The 19,070-nt window shown below is 31.8% G+C and overlaps 1 protein-coding gene across 2 annotated transcripts in view; it reads right to left on the bottom strand.

Annotated features, from left to right (window-relative positions):
* Positions 1-2,693: 2,693 nt before the first annotated feature.
* LOC134681168 (uncharacterized) overlaps positions 2,694-19,070 on the bottom strand; it is a 91,987-nt gene continuing 75,610 nt past the window's right edge. For both annotated transcript variants that reach the window (XM_063540648.1, XM_063540647.1), the window contains exons 7-10: positions 12,462-12,773; positions 9,762-9,797; positions 7,973-8,017; positions 2,694-5,102 (exon numbers count right to left, since the gene is read on the bottom strand). In XM_063540648.1, coding sequence (XP_063396718.1) covers positions 3,061-5,102; positions 7,973-8,017; positions 9,762-9,797; positions 12,462-12,773 — 2,435 coding nt within the window. In that variant the 3' untranslated portion in view covers positions 2,694-3,060. The remainder of the gene's footprint in view (positions 5,103-7,972; positions 8,018-9,761; positions 9,798-12,461; positions 12,774-19,070) is intronic.

The raw sequence follows: 19,070 nt of genomic DNA, 5'->3' as shown, positions 1-19,070 counted from the left end.
ATTTCTTATATAAATGTATAGTATATACCTACAGAAATGTGTAAGTATATTAAGTAACTACAACTGATATAATATTGCTTTTAAATTAACTTACTGAAACTATCCTAACAGATATAAATATACATGTTCTATTACTAACAATAACAAGATATACCTCTACTAGAAATCATTATGAAAATTCAAATTCAGTGATACATGTATCTTAGACTTAGGCCATGTTCACATTGACCTAAACTCGGTGTTGTGTTAGTGTAACTCACACATAAACTAAACATAATTACGTTCCCATTGATAACACTCAATGATTACATGTAGTTTAAATCATGTTTTGTCTACATGCAGTCGATAGTCGACAGAGGCCTTGTGTAGAATCAGTGTACACAAAACTAGACATTCCGAACTGTAATTTTTAGTTATATGTAAAAAAGAAACAATGTATAATAAAATTGATACTTGTAACACTTATTAATTAAGTTCTTTACAGAAATATTTGTCTAAACTTGATATATTTATTTGTTATAAAATCACTTTACGAAGCCTTATTAACCCCTAATCAAAACTCATTCATCTTCATTGCCGAACACATAATTCCCTAGAAAAGATCTTCCGGATTCGACTAGACGTACACACTGACATAAATATCTGCCACTGGTCTTTACTCAAACAACGATTCACTCATAAATGCATTACTGAAAAAGGGTGAGGTTAATTGTTTGTATGTGTAGAATCTCAGATCCGTTAAAATACAATTAGAAATAAAAAAAGGATCACCCTCTCCTTTTGCCAAAAAAAAAAAACCAACTTGTAGAAACAATACCATTTGAAACAAACAGGAAAGATAGAAATGTAGTGATCCTTAACATCACAATTCTTTTTCTTTGTCTATAAGCACGCTGATGCAGCCAACATTTTTAATGCGTAGTCGAGACATCTTTAAACTACTGCAAATCATCCAAAATGACTTTCTTAAATGAGCAACCAATTTACTTTAAAAAAAAAAGGGGGGGAGTCTGAGTCGGAATTTTTTCTCGCGCGAAAGTTAATATTCAATTTTTTCGATGGTACCAATTAAATATTTCACACTATACTGTATGGGGAAACTTTGGAATCATACTATTTTTTCATTCTAATCATCTGTATGACCCGATTTGTTTTCAATCAAATTGTGGAAAAATCCATCCCCCTTTTTTTTTAAAGTCAAATGGTCGTTCCCTTACTGTTAGAAAAGTTGTTCAAAAATTTGAGTTCGGTTCTACGTAATAAACATTTCAATGACATATAGATTACAAGTGTGAACACATCTTGTGTACCGGTAACTAAACAAGGTGTATATATGTGGACAAATCTAATGTGAAACTAGTGTAGATTACATTAAACCAAATGTAAACATGTTTACTGTACACGGCGTTTGGTGTGAACACGGCCTTATATGGGTAGTTTAACATGAAACATTTAAATACTTGACCATTGATATAACATGAATAAAAAAAAAATCAATTTACCAGTATAACATAACAAAGGACTACATAATGACAGTTGGATCTGAGCTCTAAAATTAAAGTACATTAATTAATTGTACATTGATAATAAAATATATGTCAGATAGAACTACTTTTTCTCTAATTTTGACCTTTACAGTTATAGTAACCTACTTCTCATTATGTATCATCTTCAGGTAAAAATGATATCAGTACTTATAGTCATGGAGGTATGATTTGGTAGATTGGTGTTTAACACCACTGTCCGCACCATTGATCACATTACTTATAGTCATGGAGTAATGAATTGATGTGATTGGTTGGTTTTTAACGCCACTTTCAGTAATATTGATACTAGTACCTATAGTCATTGAGATATGCTCTGATTTGATTGGTTAGTGTATGAAGCCACTTTGAGCGCTTTTGGTAATAATACTTATAGTCATGGAGGTATGATATGATTTGATTGATTGGTGTTTAACGCCACTTTCAGCACTATTGATACTGGTACTTATAATCATGGAGATATAATCTGATTTGATTGGTTTGTGTATGAAGCCACTTTCAGCGCTTTTGGTACTAATACTAATAGTCATGGAGATATGATTTGATTGATTGATGTTTAACACCACTGTCAGCACTTTTGATACTACTAATTATAATAATGGAGATAAGTCATATGATTTGATTTATTCGAGTTCAACGCCACTTTCAGCACTATTGATACTAGTACCTACATTCATTGGAACATGATTTGATTGATTGGAGTTTAACGCCACTTTCAGCACTATTGATACTAGTGTTTAAAGTCATGGAGATATGAACTCAGATGCTAAACTTAAAAAAAGGCAGTGTGAACCTTCTACTTTTTATGTTCAAGATATTTTAAAAGTATTTATATATATTTGTGTGTATTTAAAAAAAAAATCAATAATTTTAAATACCACTAGGTTTTATTGAATAACAAGTCCATTTGAAATTTGCATTTGTTTTTTTTTACAATTTTACAATATTAAAGAACTATTTTTTCCAAGAGATTATAATGAGGACATTCACGAATACATTGTTTTTTTCATTTTCAAATTTATCTAAAATAACCTTTGTTATTATCTATATAATTGTTTTTCTTTTTCATATCCATCCATATCTGTATTTAGAGGGTGTGTACCTACTTTGCATACTGCTGGTCAATCTTTAAATGCATTCAATTCCAAATAATTTGCTTATTTTGTTTTATTGAGAAAAAAAAAGTGATGAGCTAGTTACCTTATCTTATGTAACAGTATTTTCACAAAAATCATTCCAATTATTCGGAAAGACACGATTTGTATATATGCATAAAAAGAAATGTATTGATATAGACACGAACCTAACAATACTATTAAGAAAAAAAAAACAAAAAAAAACCAGCTACTGGTTAATAGAAGTACAATGTATTGACTAGTGCCAATACTTCAAACTATAAAGTATTTTCAGCTTAACATGCTATATGAGGGATTTGAGTAAATGAAATCTTATGTATGAACATGTCCAAATTCTAACAATAAAAAAAAACTTCCTTTGCCACTCTCACTTGGATTGCTCATTTTGACATGTATACAAGTTGATTTAATCCTTTTCCCTTTAACAATGATTCTATTTCTATATGTCCTTTCTCCTGTGCTACATTGAGAGAATTTTTACCTTTAAAGTTACACTTATTGACATCAGCTGAATGTTTTAACAGTTCTTTAACAACATTAACATGTCCTTTCTGACTTGCCCAATAAAGTGAGGAACATCCACCATCATCACAGAGATCAACATCAACATTATGACACTGAAGAAGTACACGTACAACCTCTATCATGTTGTTATAACAAGCAATCTGTAATGGTGGGGTGCCATCATTTCTACACTTATTGACATCAGCTGAATGTTGTAACAGTTCTTTAACAACATCAACATGTCCTTTCTCACTTGCTACATACAGAGGTGATGTATCATCATTGGCACACTTATTGACATCAGCTGAATGCTGTAACAGTTCTTTAACAACATCAACATGTCCATTTTGACTTGCTATACACAGAGGTGATGCATCATTCTTGTTACACTTATTGACATCAGCTGAATGTTGTAACAGTTCTTTAACAACATTAACATGTCCTACCTGACTTGCTATATACAGAGGTGATACACCATTATTCTCACACTTATTGACATCAGCTGTATGTTGTAACAGTTCTTTAACAACATCAACATGTCCTTCATGACTTGCCCATAATAAAGGAAACCAACCATCCTCTCTACAATAATTAATGTCACTGTTCCTACTTATCAACCATTTGACAAGGTCAATAGTACCCATATAACAACTTCCTCCTAGTGCTATATCTTTATTGTGAATATCTTTAGTACAAACAAGTTGTTCCTGTTTTGATAGATCAAGTTGGTTTAAATGAGTTACCAAGTTTTCAGTAAATGTTGTAGACTTCATGTTTCTGTTGAGACATACACTGATTACATAACCGTTCTCCCAGTCTGTCAGTAACCTTTCTATATATCTATCTATATATTTATCAGGTATTCCTATTACAAACTCTATTTCTGGGCCCATGTTATTTGTTATCTTCCAAAGAAATCGCTCTCTAATTAAACCAGTATTAGCATGATCAATAAAAATCTCGAACATCTTCTCCCCAAAGTATTTGGCAAGGAAATCAAACAACTTATCATGGATTATTTTGTAATTATTATCCTCCTTGACCACATAGGTACCTTCAAGAGTTTCAAGAGATGTCTTTAAGCGTTTGATGGATGTTCCTTTATTCAGTTCACATTCTTCTAGTAAATCTTCTATAATTGCTCCCATCTTCTTATTTTTTTGTGACAAGTTTTCTTCTGTTAATGTGTTATTGAACATCACACAAAGGACTAAGCTACAATACTGCATCTTTCCAGCATCACTTTCTCCATACATTTGTACAAGTTGATCTTTGAAAATTTCAAAAGGATTGCTAAAAAAAGAGGTAACGCTAACATTCTTCTGGAGGTTCTGTTTATGATATAAGCTACATAACAGTGGGAAAAAGTCATATTTTTCTGACAATTCATTTACTTCATCAGTATTTTCTTTAAAGTACACTTCAGCTAAAGCAACTTTTTCAGCAGCACTAAGTTTGAATTCGTCTGAACTTAAATCGATGTTACACATTTTGAAAATAGAGAGATTACTAAATAGTTCATCTTTGTAAACCTCCAATCTACATGTAGAGATGATTTTACAACATTTGTCTACAAGAAGAGATTTTATGTGATCAAGACTTTGTTTCCAGTCAGTGTAAATTTGTTGATTAAGAGTATATCTGCCACAGACATCATCAAAGACAAACAATGTTTTCCGCCCATGTTTAAACCATTTTCCAATATCTTCTGGTTTACTGCATGGAATAACAGTATAGCCATGTATCGTCATCATGAGGGCAATGTGTTTAGAAAGAAAACTTTTTCCAGTGCCAGAATTTCCAACCAGTGTTACTGAACTTTGTGCCAAAACTTTTTGCATTACATGTTTCTCTGCTTCAGTGCTAACAAACTGTTGATCATCCTTTTTCCACTGTTCCAAGCGTTTTTCAAACTGCTCTGTAAAATATGAAATTCAATAAATTAACTATATACATGATATATATTAAGTTCAAATTTTAAGGAGTAATAACACAAATATAAAGTATGTGACATCCAGTTTCATCATGTTCATGTTTATTTTTTGTTTTAAGGCACCATATTTCATGTATTTTGTTTAATTCAGTGTTCCAATAAAATATTTTTAAAACTTAAGATAATGTTTTTTTCGTCTATGCAAGGAAATGTGGTTTGAAATTAATTTCAAGTAAAATGTTACAATTTCTTTACTTAAAGTCACAAAAAAACTCAAATCAAAAAAAATAATGCATATGTTTTTTTTATAACTCAATGGATAGTTTTCATTATGAAACTGATGTATATATACTTTTTTCTGAAGAAAATTCGTTAGTTTATTCATATTTAGAAGAAGTTAATTTTATTTTTATTGCTTCCTTCCAGGAAGCAATTCCCCTGACATATTTTCCGTATGCAAAGTGACCTCAGTGTGATCGTTTTCAGTTTTCGTCATAAAATTAATAAGAGCCTAGTTTATTATCCCAAAGCACTTATTTTCTGTGCGTTTTCAATTAAGTCAGTGCCCCAGATCCCCTAAAACGAAGTTGATAAATACAAACTAGAAAACTTACACTGCATGCACATTTTTTTGTGTCATAGATATAAATGATAAATACTGATGCCAAAAAGCGAATCATTTTCCTTTTGTTTAATTTCATGTTACATGCAAAGCTTATGTTGTACTATTATACCACTGTCCCAGCTAGGTTGGGGGAGGGTTGGGATCCCGCTAACATGTTTAACCCCGCCACATTATTTATGTATGAGCCTGTGTCAAGTCAGGAGCCTGTAATTCAGTGATTGTCATTTGTTTATGTGTTACATATGTGTTTTTCGTTCATTTCTTATATAAATAAGGCCGTTAGTTTTCTCGTTTAAATTGTTTTACATTGTCATATCGGGGCCTTTTATAACTGACTATGGGGCATGGACTTTGGTCATTGTTGAAGGCCGTACCGTAACCTTTAGTTGTTAATGTCTGTGTCATTTTGGTCTCTTGTGGACAGTTGTCTTATTGGCAATCATACAACATCTTCTTTTCGTATTCTTAAAATAATATTGAGTGACTAACGACATTTTTGTTGTATCAGTCTAAAAATTATTCCATTGTGAAATGGCAGACAACAGATAGTGCGAAAATGGAAGGAAAACAAAACATTTTTTGACACCAAATATGAATTCATGACATCATATTCTACCTTTATCATGTTTATATATTACAATTGTCTGTTTTTATAAGTTGTTACTGGCTTTGAACTAGCTGTCAGTAACTGTGAGTACTCTCAGATCTGTACTTAGTATCTTTTTGTTGGTTGGATGTATAAGTACCCAGCCAAGTCCACTTGTATTTGAAGTATTTGTATTTTTATCCATCTAATCAGTTAAGTGCGCATCTGGTGCAAGAAAATTGGTACCGTTAATTTTATTACTACCACTGGGTCGATGCCTCTGCTGGTGGACTATTAGTCCCCGAGGGTATCACCAGCCCAGTAGCCAGTACTTTGGTACTGGCATGAAAATACGGATTTTTTTGTGTTAAAATTTGCTGTTACAAAATATTAGAAATTATTTTAAATTAAGGAATGTATCTCCCTCATGCAAAGCTCTGGTTCCTTTCACTGATTTGGCTATACTTTTTGGACCTTTTGGATTATAGCTCTTCATTTTTTATATAAGCTTTGGATTTCAAATATTTTGGCCACAAGCATCACTGAAGAGACATGTATTGTCGAAATGCGCATCTGGTGCAAGAAAATTGGTACCGTTAATTGTATTAAGTCTCTCAGGAGCATGTAATACAGTGGTTGTCGTTTGTTTATGTGTAACATGTTTGTTTTTTTCGTTCATTTTTTTGTAAAAAATTAAGACAATTAGTTTTCTCGTTTAAATTGTTTTACATTGTCATTTCAGGTCCTTGTTTACAGCTGACTGTGTGGTATGGGCTTTGCATTTGTGTGTCATTTGGTCTCTAATGCAGAGTTGTCTCATTGGCAATCATACCACATCTTCTTTTTTATATTTTTTAAAATAATTTGATAATTGATCAGTAGTTTAACTCCTCTATCAGCACTTTTGGATATTTTGTGGTGGTCAGGTTTTATTATTGGAGGAAACTGGAGTGCTAAAAAAATTTGACCTTCAACAGGAAAACTGACAATCCAAGTCAATTTAGACATGTTACATTATAGTGCAGCACATCTGCATGGTTTAAGGTTCAAACTTACAACCTGAGTGATGACAGGTTAATAAAACAATACTTGAACTATTTAGACCACTTATCCACCGAGGCCCTTTTTTTATTTCTAAGAAATTTGAATGTTTACATATTTTGGTATAATTCTTTAAAATTGAGGCCAACAAATGAATTGTTACACCAGAAAATAAGGCAGAATTTCAAGTCATACTTAAGAAGCAAATTTGAAAACTCAAAATGGCAGCCAACAGATAATTTTGACACTCAGAACCAATTGAGAATAGCACAATATACTTGTTTATCAATTGAATAGTAGCTTGAAAGATGTTTCTCAAAATTTTGCATTTAATATATCAACTGTCTGCATATAACAATCATGACAATGTATAATGTACAACAATTGATCAATTTGTTTGTATCTATCTTTGAGCAATACTTAAGGAATAATTGCATTTAAAAAAGTTAATAGTCAGACAGACAAAGTGAAAAGTATAAAGTGCATGTATCCTCGATACCAGCCCTTATCGGTCCAAAGGTATGTATTTTCTAGTTATATTTACTGAAGATGCCTTGCTAAAGGATTAAGTAAAGTTCCAATGTTCTACATCAATAAACTTACCAAGTATATGTTTAGGTATAACTTCATCGTGACTCATTAGAATATCTAAAAAAAAATCATGAACATGTCAGATTTGAACTTATTGTCTTTTGCGCTTTGTATCGATCTGGTGAGCTAATAGAAATAAGATGACAAGCCCTTTAAACTGATGTTTATAGTTTGTTCTTTTGTTGTACTGTTACATCACTGTCTAAGTAAGGGGAGGGTTTAAACACCGGTACACATTTTTTACCTCGCCACATTATGTATGTTCATCCCCCAAGTCAGGAGCCTTTATTTCACTGATTGTAATTATTTACAATGTATCATATGTCATTCATTAATCAGACTGGTAGCTGTCTTGTTAGAATTGTTTCACATTTGTCATTTCAGTGCCTTAAATAGCTAACTTTGAGGTATGGATTTTGCTCATTGTTAAAGGCTGTATGTTGATCTAAATTCGCTAAAGTTTACGTCAATTTGGTCTCTGGTTGATAGTTTTCTCATTGGTAATCTTACCAGATATTGAATAAGTTTTTTCTTACACCAAAAATACATGGCTTAATATTAAAAGAGCATACTGAAATGTCTAACCTGCTAAATCAATCATTACTATATAATACTGACAGTCCAAAGATATCGGTTATTAATTCATTGCACTGGAACAAAATGATAACTTTATCTGTTAGTTGTCATGGTGTAAACTATAGAACAATATCTTCAGGCATGACCAAGAAGAACATAAACTGTTAACACAGAGCTCCGTTACGTCTTATACAATTTGTAATTTTGATAATGAAATGTTGAAATAAACATGGTAAGCATAGCAATACTTTAACATTTAAGTTATGCAAACATTCAAAGTCAATGAACCATGACTGAAGGTACATGGCTGAACAATCTCAATGGAAATGAGATGTGCCAATACTAATACAACTGCATACCAAATACCACCGACTTACCATAAGTCCTTCCCTTTAAACAAACCTAAACACAAACATTAACTTGTAAACTATGTAAAAGTGTCCAAATCCAGGAATCACAATGAGATGGTGGGGCTTTTTAATCTCCATGGCAATAAGACTTGCAAGTGCCAATAAATTTGCAAATCAAATATCATTGACTTAACAGTAGTGGTTCATCTTAAACTGATCTAATCACAAACTAATACATGTAAACCAAGCAAAAGTTTCAAAGTTAATAGACTATGACTGAGGGGGTGGGGCAAATAATCTCCATTGCAATGAGAGAAATATATATATATGCCAATGATTAATGGCTTATACAACTGCATACCAAATAGCATTGACCTTCAACTAGTGGTTCCCCATACACAGTGACCTAATCACAAACTAAAACATTGTTGAAGCCGCTGTCGCCGTCTGCGAAAATGTATACCTATGTCTCTCTTTTTGACTCTGTCATGGCGAGACAAATACTGATTATTTAAGTGATTTTTTTCCAAGGACCATAATTACTCTACATAAAATCATCAGACCTGAATAAAATTCGAACTTGGATCTGTAACTAGTCGTGATAAAACTATATACCAATTATCAAATCAATATCTTGGAAAACTGATTTGACGGACAGACAGACAGACCAGACAGACAGAGAATACAGACAGACAGACGGATGGAGTGCAAACCTTTTTGCCCTTAGACTTCGTCCGTCCGTAGGGGACTAAAAATAGCTGTAGATTATCACACTAAGGGTAAAACTGCTATAAGACAATTAACATCAATGTCAGATTATATATATACATCTTTCAGTTTTGCCTGAAGTTCAGTGAACTATATTATATGGTTACCTTTTTTCTCATGTCTGTCTTTGAGTTTCTTCATTCCTAAAACAAGAAAAACTGCCCAGATGTTTCATAGTCTAAATATTTCTATAACTGAAACCCAACATTGTACAACATAATTTTATCATAAAGGTAAAGAAAAACAATATCTATATCTTAAGTCTTTTTTTATCCATAATTTTATCAAATTGAAGATTTAAAAAAGAATTTAACTAATTACTATTAGCAGTTAATGTGTCTAAATATTGGCCAGCAGATTTTTCTTAATCTTCTGTAAGACTTCTTAGTCAATGAACTTTCAAAGTTTAGTATGAAAACTGGAAGTTAGAGACCATACATTTACAAAATCACAGTTATTTTATAAGTGTAATATTGGGGCAACTTAATTTTTTTTTATTGAGGAAACATCAAATAATACATTTTTTTTAATTCAATGAGGTGATTGCTTTTCAAATTAGCTTCGAAATATCAAATAAAATAAGGGGGTTCCTGGCTTTTTTTTATTGAAAAAAAACGGATTTTTCAGAACAATTTAATTAAAAACCAGCTGTTTAATAGTTCCTCTCTCTTTTCTGAATTAGCAATCTGTTTGTTTTCAATATTAGATCATTCCCTTTACAATTGGAGGGAGGGTTTATTCTACATTCTACTCCAAAACAGAATTCCAGGCAAGCTTTTTAACGTCATCCAATCAATGTATAATGACAACAAATGTAGAATTAAATTTCAAAATGGTATGAGCCATGAATTTATATCAAATTGTGGAGTAAAACAAGGGGATGTACTTAGCCCCACTTTGTTTAATATTTATATAAATGGCCTTGTAAATGACCTTGATCATGCAAACACTCAACCAATTATTATAGGAGATGTTAAATTAACATCATTATTATATGCAGATGACATTATTTTATTATCTGAAACCCAAGAAGGGCTACAAAATGCACTAAATGAGTTAACTAAATTTTGTTCCCTATGGAAACTTGATGTTAACAAACAAAAATCAAAAATTATAATATTCAATTCTAATGGAAAATCTCACTGTAATTATTTTGAGGTAGAAAAAGAACATCTTGAGACTGTTAAATCTATTTGTTACCTTGGAATAACTATAAATTGTTCAGGAAGTTTAAGTCATTCAAAAAAAAATCTTATGGAAAAAGGAAGAAAGGCTTGGTTTAAAATTAAAAAAACAGTCTCTTTAGATAATTCCTGCAGTATGCTTGAAACATTATTTGATACTTTAGTTGTTCCAATAACTCTTTATGGAAGTGAAGTTTGGGGTGTAAGCCAAGTGTTCAAAGATTCAGATCCATTTGAACATTTACATATTAAATTTATTAAAGAAATTTTAGGTGTACAGTGCAAAACAACAAATGTAGCCTGTTTAACTGAGACAAACAGAATCCCTTTGTACTTTAAAATTCAGCTTTCAGCTATAAAATTTCTAAACCATATTGTAAACTCGCCTAACACTTTAGTCCATAAAATATATAATAATGTAGAGAAAACAAGTAAATGGGTTAACATTGTAAAAGACTGGTTAAATAAATTAGGTTATGGTCATCTCACTTTTGATACTTTTAATTTAAAATATCACATAAATAGTATCCAACACAGAATCTATGACCAGGCTTATCAAATTATAAATTGTTCTATCAATAAATGTGAAAAATTAAATTTCTTTTGTCATACTAAAAGAATTAGAAAAAGGCCCCCATATATTGATATATGTAAATTCAAAACTGACCGATCAGTTTTCAGTAAATTTAAACTAAGTGCACATTCCTTAGCAATTGAAAGAGGGCGTTATACCAACATTGAAAGAAGTAAACGCATTTGCTTATCCTGTAACAGACAAGAAATTGAGGATGAATACCATTTCTTCTCAATCTGTCCATGCTATACATCATTAAGGGATACCTATATACAAAATATTAATAAAAATCTTAATTTCAATTTTATTAAATTGCAGTCCACTATAACACTTAAGCATTTGACTGTACTTTTAAATAGCAGTTTACCAGTCATTATAAAAATCACCATAAAGTATATTAATGATTGTCTTTTATTAAGAACATCTGTATAACTTGTATTTCTTTTAATATGCATTGCCAACCTAATTTTTGTTTGTGTTCTTTTTTCAATTGTTCATGAACATTAATAATGTGTTAACTGTTGAAATTTATAGCCTTTTTTCTTCTTTGCTGTGAATACCACTGTCACTCTAATATAATTGTAATCAATTTAACTATTGTAAGTTTATTGTCTTAATTTTGTATGCCATAACCATTAAATGTAAATGTGTTTGTGCGAATAAAATATTGTCTATTGTCTATTGTCTATTGTCTATTAAACATATATTGATGACATGTGTCTTTTTGTCCTTGAATTGTGTACTTGTTTTGGCATATTATGTGATGACTATAATGAGAGGGGCACTGACTGCCTAAGAGGGAGGCCCACTACAGTCATGCTTCAGTGATTTCCGAAATAATCAACCAAATTTTTCCCACAAAAGAGGGGGCAGCTAGTCCCGTGCCCCTACATCTGCCTCTAAATATATACATGATATACACACAATATGCTCTGATGTATAAGAAAATGTCAGATTTTTATAATTATAATGTAAAAATCAGGATATATACATTGGAATCATCTAAGTAAATCAGGTACAATATTAATTTCAGAATCTGCTATAATTACCTATTTGACACAATTGTATATCTTGATCTGACAATTCTGTGTTCTCCATTTCTGAAGCAACATCCTCATATTCTCCGTGTCTTACAGCTTCAAGAAGGTGTGTGTATGCATCTCCACCTTTGCGAATCAATTTGTTGTATAAAAGTCTATTACTTTCCTGTTGAGTGAGTGAAGAATTACAAATTTCCTCTTTTTCTTCAGTATTCAAAACATCAGACTGATACAGGTGGTCAGCTATGTCTGTTTTGGAGTCAACACCATGGACAAACATCTTGTAATTCTTTTGTAGTTTAACTTTGTGTTTATTTAAAACTGAAATATAAGAAAGGTATGAATGAAATATTCTCTTCCTCTTTCACACACATAATTTTTTTTCCCACTGTGATTGGCTGTTTTGTTAGAGTTACTACATTAAATATCAATCATTTTTCAATTGAAGGAGTAATTTTTTGTGTTTGAAATATTGGTTTTATTCTAATTACACAGAACAAAAAAACTGTACCAAGAGTGCATTCTGTAATAAATAGAATTACATTATGTATATATACATGATATATCAAATTAGACATGTCATGCATGTTAGACAATGAATGAACAAAACAGTATTTTAAGATTAAAAGGTGGAAGATAGCAAGGGGATATTGATCAATACTCATAAGGCTGAGAGTCTGACAATGCCATGGCGAACTGGAGGCTCTTAAGAGTGTGTCACTCAACTGGAGCTATGCGAAACATGAACAAGAGGCTGTCACAACGACAGCAAACCGGATTTATTAACATTTATTTGTGTCCTGCCAATATCACAAGAACCATAACTGATGAACGGTGAAAGCGAAAATCGTCAATATCAAATTTGACCTCCATTTTGTCATCAGTATCAACATATTAAAATTTGAAAAGCTTAGGTTGAATGGTAAAATCATGAGTAAATGCAACAATATGAATGGAAAAGCCATTTTTTCGATCTTTCAAGAATCATAACTCCTGAACAGTCAAATTCAAAATCGACATTATTGAACTTGACCTCCATTTTGTCATCAGTAACAACATATTAAAATTTGAAAAGCTTTGGTTGAACAGTTCATGCGTAAATGCAGGAACACGACTGGAAAACCCATTTTTCAATCTTTCAAGAATCATAACTCCTGAACAGTAAAAGTCAAAATCGTCAATATTGAACTTGACCTCCATTTTGTCATCAGTATAACAACACAATAAAATTTGGGAAGCTTTGGTTGAACGGTTCATGTGTAAATGCACGGACATGACAGGAAATGCCATTTTTCAATCTTTCAAGAACCATAACTCCTGAACGGTAAAAGTCAAAATTGTCATTATTGAACTTGACCTTCATTTTGTTGTTAGTAACAGCCCGTCGTACATCCCCAAATCAATAACCGACATTTTTGTCACTCTTTTTGGCATTCTTATATTATCTACCAATCATTTTTGAGGATAACTGTGAGTTTCTATATATCTCTTATAGTTTTCAAGATAAGAGGCAAATACTCTGAAATTCTAAATAAAGGAGTAGGTCCAGTAGGGATCCATTTTGGCCTCAAATTTCAGGTTGATCTGAAAAAGATTTTGACCACTTTTTAAACACTTACTGTAAGTCAAAATTTAAGTGTCTATTTTATTTGAATCAATTAGTTTATATGAAAGATTTTAACTGATGTAGTCATTAAAAACGATCCGATTCAAGCTCAAATATGAAAAAATCTACTAAATATGCCAAAACATGTCACTTTTCAGATGGTTTTAGTCACAAATGAAGGTGGCCGCATCCGTGTTCATCCTCAACCTTTATATGTTATGTATTATCATAAAATAAACCAGATGCTCAGCAGGGCGTAGCTTTATACGACCGCAGAGGTTGAACCCTTAACGGTTGGGGCAAGTATGGACACAACATTCAAGCTGGATACAGCTCTAAATTTGGATTGTGATTAAATAGTTGACACAGCATAGGTTTCTGACACAGAATGAATGTGTTCTAATGAACTTAAAATTTTTGTTTTCTCTTAGAGCAATTCACTATGCTGTTGAATATTAATCCTCTAAAAAAAATGTTTGAAGAAATTTTCTTTTTATTTGATTCTGGACAAAGAAAGATATAACTCCAAATAAAAAAAATTCTTACAATTAGATATTTCTTGCTTACTATTCTGGACAAAGAAAGATAACTCTAATTAAAAACAAAATTGCTATTTCACAATATTTTGCAATAAGATATTTCTTGCCATTGCGCAATACTGTGCAATTGAAAAGACTTGCTATTGCACAAATCTTAATATAATAATTTTAGATCCTGATTTGGACCAACTTGAAAACTGGGCCCATAATCAAAAATCTAAGTACATGTTTGGATTCAGCATATCAAAAAACCCCAAGATTTCAATTTTTGTTAAAATCAAACTAAGTTGAATTTTGGACCCTTTGGACTTTAATGTAGACCAATTTGAAAACCAGACCAAAAATGAGGAATCTACATACACAGTTAGATTTGGCATATCAAAGAACCCCATTTATTCAATTTTTGATGAAATCAAACAAAGTTTAATTTTGGACCCCGATTTGGACCAACTTGAAAACTGGGCCGATAATCAAGAATCTAAGTACATTTTTAGATTCAGCATATCAAGGCACCCAACCGATTAATTTTTTGTCAAAATCAAATGAAGTTTAATTTTGGACCCTTTGGACCTTAATGTAGACCAATTTGAAAACTGGACCAAAAGTTAAAAATCTACATACACAGTTAGATTCGGCATATCAAAGAACCCCAATTATTCAATTTTGATGAAATCAAACAAAGTTTAATTTTGGACCTTTTGGGCCCCTTATTCCTAAACTGTTGGGACCAAAACTCCCAAAATCATTACCAACCTTCCTTTTATGGTCATAAACCTTGTGTTTAAATTTCATAGATTTCTATTTACTTATACTAAAGTTATGGTGCGAAAACCAAGAAAATGTTTATTTGGGTCCCTTTTTGGCCCCTAATTCCTAAACTGTTGGGACCTAAACTCCCAAAATCAATACCAACCTTCCTTTTGTGGTCATAAACATTGTGTTTAAATTTCATTTTTTTCTATTTACTTAAACTAAAGTTATTGTGCGAAAACCAAGAATAATGCTTATTTGGGCCCTTTTTTGGCCCCTAATTCCTACACTGTTGAAACCCAAACTCCCAAAATCAATCCCAACCTTTCTTTTGAGGTCATAAACCTTGTGTCAAAATTTCATAGATTTCTATCAACTTAAACTAAAGTTATAGTGCGAAAACCAAGAAAATGCTTATTTGGGTCCTTTTTGGCCCCTAATTCCTAAAATGTTGGGACCAAAACTCCCAAAATCAATACCAACCTTCCTTTTGTGGTCATAAACCTTGTGATAAAATTTTATAGATTTATATTCACTTTTACTAAAGTTAGAGTGCGAAAACTAAAAGTATTCGGACGACGACGACGCCAACGTGATAGCAATATACGACGAAAATTTTTTCAAAATTTGCGGTCGTATAAAAATAATAACTCCTTCTTTTGGCGGTACTACTTATTTAAGTAATTTTTATTTACTTGAAGAAGTAAAAAAAATATACACATATAAGTAAATTTGTAGGATACTTATACAAGTGAATTTTATTAACTTATATAGGTAAACAAAAAATGGCTGAGTTATGTCCCTTAGACATTCAGATTTTTTTACTTGCATAAGTAAAAAAGTCATCTTTTCTTCTTTTCTTGAATTCTAAGATTTCTTTGCTCTATTAGCATTTTAAATTGTGTATCCTTTGCAGATGTCTTAACTAATCATTTAAGTTTAATTTCATGGACAATGAAAATCCCACTTGTCTGTTATCTTCATAACACTGCTCATTTACAAGCCACAAAGGAGCAATTTTTGAAGGCCTTGCACAAATATACAAGATCTTTGCTCAATCAGTTTCTTTGTTGAAAAAATGAGATGAAACATTGAACTTTAATCAAAAAAATTTATCAAACCTGGGAAAAATCATTAAAGGCATGATTTTACATCTCAGAACTTGAGGATTTTTGTGGGATTGTAAGAAAAATTTACTTACAATTAATGTATACAAGTAAATTTTTGAGAAAATTAAGGGGAGATTATTCAAACATTATTCATTTACTTATATGTGTATATTGTTTTTACTTCAAGTAAATAAAATTAACTTGTACAAGTAGTACCCCTGACTGTCCTTAGGGGGTTAATTGACCATTTTGGTCATGTTGACTTATTTTTAGGTCTTACTTTGCTGTACATTATTGCTGTTTACAGTTTATCTCTATCTATAATAATATTCAAGAGAATAACAAAAAACGGAAAAATTTTCTTAAAATTACCAATTCAGGGGCAGCAACCTATCAACAGGCTGATTGATCAATCTGAAAATTTCAGGGCAAATAGATCTTGACCTGATAAACAATTTAACTCCAGTCAGATTTGCTCTAAATACTTTGGTTTTAGAGTTATAAGCCAAAACTGCATTTTACCCCATATGTTTCTATTTTTAGCTGTGGCGGCCATCTTGGTTGGATGGCGGGGTCATCGGACACATTTAATGAACTAGATACCTCAAAGATGATTGTGTCCAAGTTTGGATTAATTTGGCCAGCATACATGTACCTGTCAACTGACCCGTATTTTGCGGGTGTGACCCGAGATTTTCACAATTCTGAGGGATCACCCGGGACACCCGCCGGGTCACTGAATAACCGGGGAATTCAGAAAATGACCAGTTTTCACCTGGATTTCTAAGCCTAGAGAATGATTTCATAAGTGATTTTTCTTTGAAATACCAGCAAATTCGTAATTCTTCCAACAACAGAAGTTCAGCTACCTGTGTAAACTGTCAAATTAAGTGACCCATCAAGTGCATGGCTTTACTTGACAGCTTTGGTGTCAAACACACTGTTAATAAACACCAATTACCTTAACTTTAGGTCGAAAATAAATTTCACTGTTGTCACGTTTTACAAATATTTTTCAACTGAGTTACTTCCCCTTTTGTGTCACCATTCAAAATTGTTCCTTATATTTACGTTTTTTGGGGTAAAAAAGATCAAATTTACTGCAAATAGAATTTAAATACATATTGAAATATAACTTTTCATTTAATTCATAGCTTAATACAATTATAAAAATAAAGTTGAAAATTATTTTTTTCATCTATACTTCCTTTAACTGGTTAACTTTATTTTACTATACTCTAATTACGAAAGTGAATTGGATCAGCTGATGAGCAAAGACTGATTATCCAGTCACAACTTTCTAAAAATAATTAAAAAAAAGCCAGTCACAACTTGATGAGTGAAATACTTTACATATAGAACAATGTTAGAAATCTCAAAAATAACATTAACCAAAGAAGAGGAGAAAGTGTCACAAAGTTATCAAAAGCTTTTCAAAGTGTAATTAGATAATGATTAATAAAGTGAACATGTTTTGGAAACTTTTATTTAAATTATGAAAAAAAAAATGTCCCCTAATTACTGAAATTCTGCTCGAAAAAGTTTGTATGCGTTATGACCTAAGATTTCATTCTTCAATGCAGGTCATGACCTGCGATTTCATCGTCACAGGTTGACGGGTATGGCCCAGTAGTTTCAGAGGAGAAGATTTTTGTAAAAGAGTACTAAGATTTACGAAAAATGGTTAAAAATTGACTATAAAGGGCAATAACTCCTAAAGGGGTCAACCGACCATTTCGATCATGTTGACTTATTTGTAATTTTACTTTGCTGAACATTATTGCTGTTTACAGTTTATTTCTATCTATAATAATATTCAATATAATAACTAAAAACAGCAAAATTTCCTTAAAATTACCAATTCAGGGGCAGCAACCTATCAACAGGTTGTCCGATTCATCTGAAAATTTCAGGGCAGATAGATCTTGACCTGATAAACAATTAAACCATGTCAGATTTGCCCTAAATGCTTTGTTTATCAAGTTATAACCAAAAACTGCATTTTACCCCTATGTTCTATTTTTAGCCATGGTGGCCATTTTGGTTGGTTGGCTGGGTCATCGGACACATTTAATTAACTAGATACCTCAAAGATGATGATTGCCAAGTTTGGATTAATTTGGCCCAGTAGTTTCAGAGAAGATTTTTGTAAAAGAGTACTAAGATTTACGAAAAATGGTTAAAAATTGACTATAAAGGGCAATAACTCCTAAAGGGGTCAACTGACCATTTCGATCATGTTGACTTCTTTGTAAATCTTACTTTGTTGAACATTATTGCAGTTTACAGTTTATCTCTATCTATAATAATATTCAAGATAATAACCAAAAACAGCAAAATTTCCTTAAAATTACAAAAAAAATTCAGGGGCAGCAACCCAACAACTGGTTGTCCGATTCATCTAAAAATTTCAGGGTAGATAGATCTTGACCTGATTAACAATTTAACCCTGTCAGATTTGCTCTAGAGATTTTGAGTTATAACCAAAAATTGCATTTTACCCCTATGTTCTATTTTTAGCCATGGCGGCCATTTCGGTTGGTTGGCCGGGTCACCGGCCACATTTTTTAAACTAGATACCCCGATGATGAGTGTGTTTATTTTAATTTGGCCC

This window comes from Mytilus trossulus, chromosome 8, assembly GCF_036588685.1.
Source record: "Mytilus trossulus isolate FHL-02 chromosome 8, PNRI_Mtr1.1.1.hap1, whole genome shotgun sequence".
NCBI classification, from domain to species: Eukaryota; Metazoa; Mollusca; class Bivalvia; order Mytilida; family Mytilidae; genus Mytilus; species Mytilus trossulus.
Note: the sequence above shows the minus strand (reverse complement) of the source record. Positions and strands in the feature narration are given on the sequence as shown.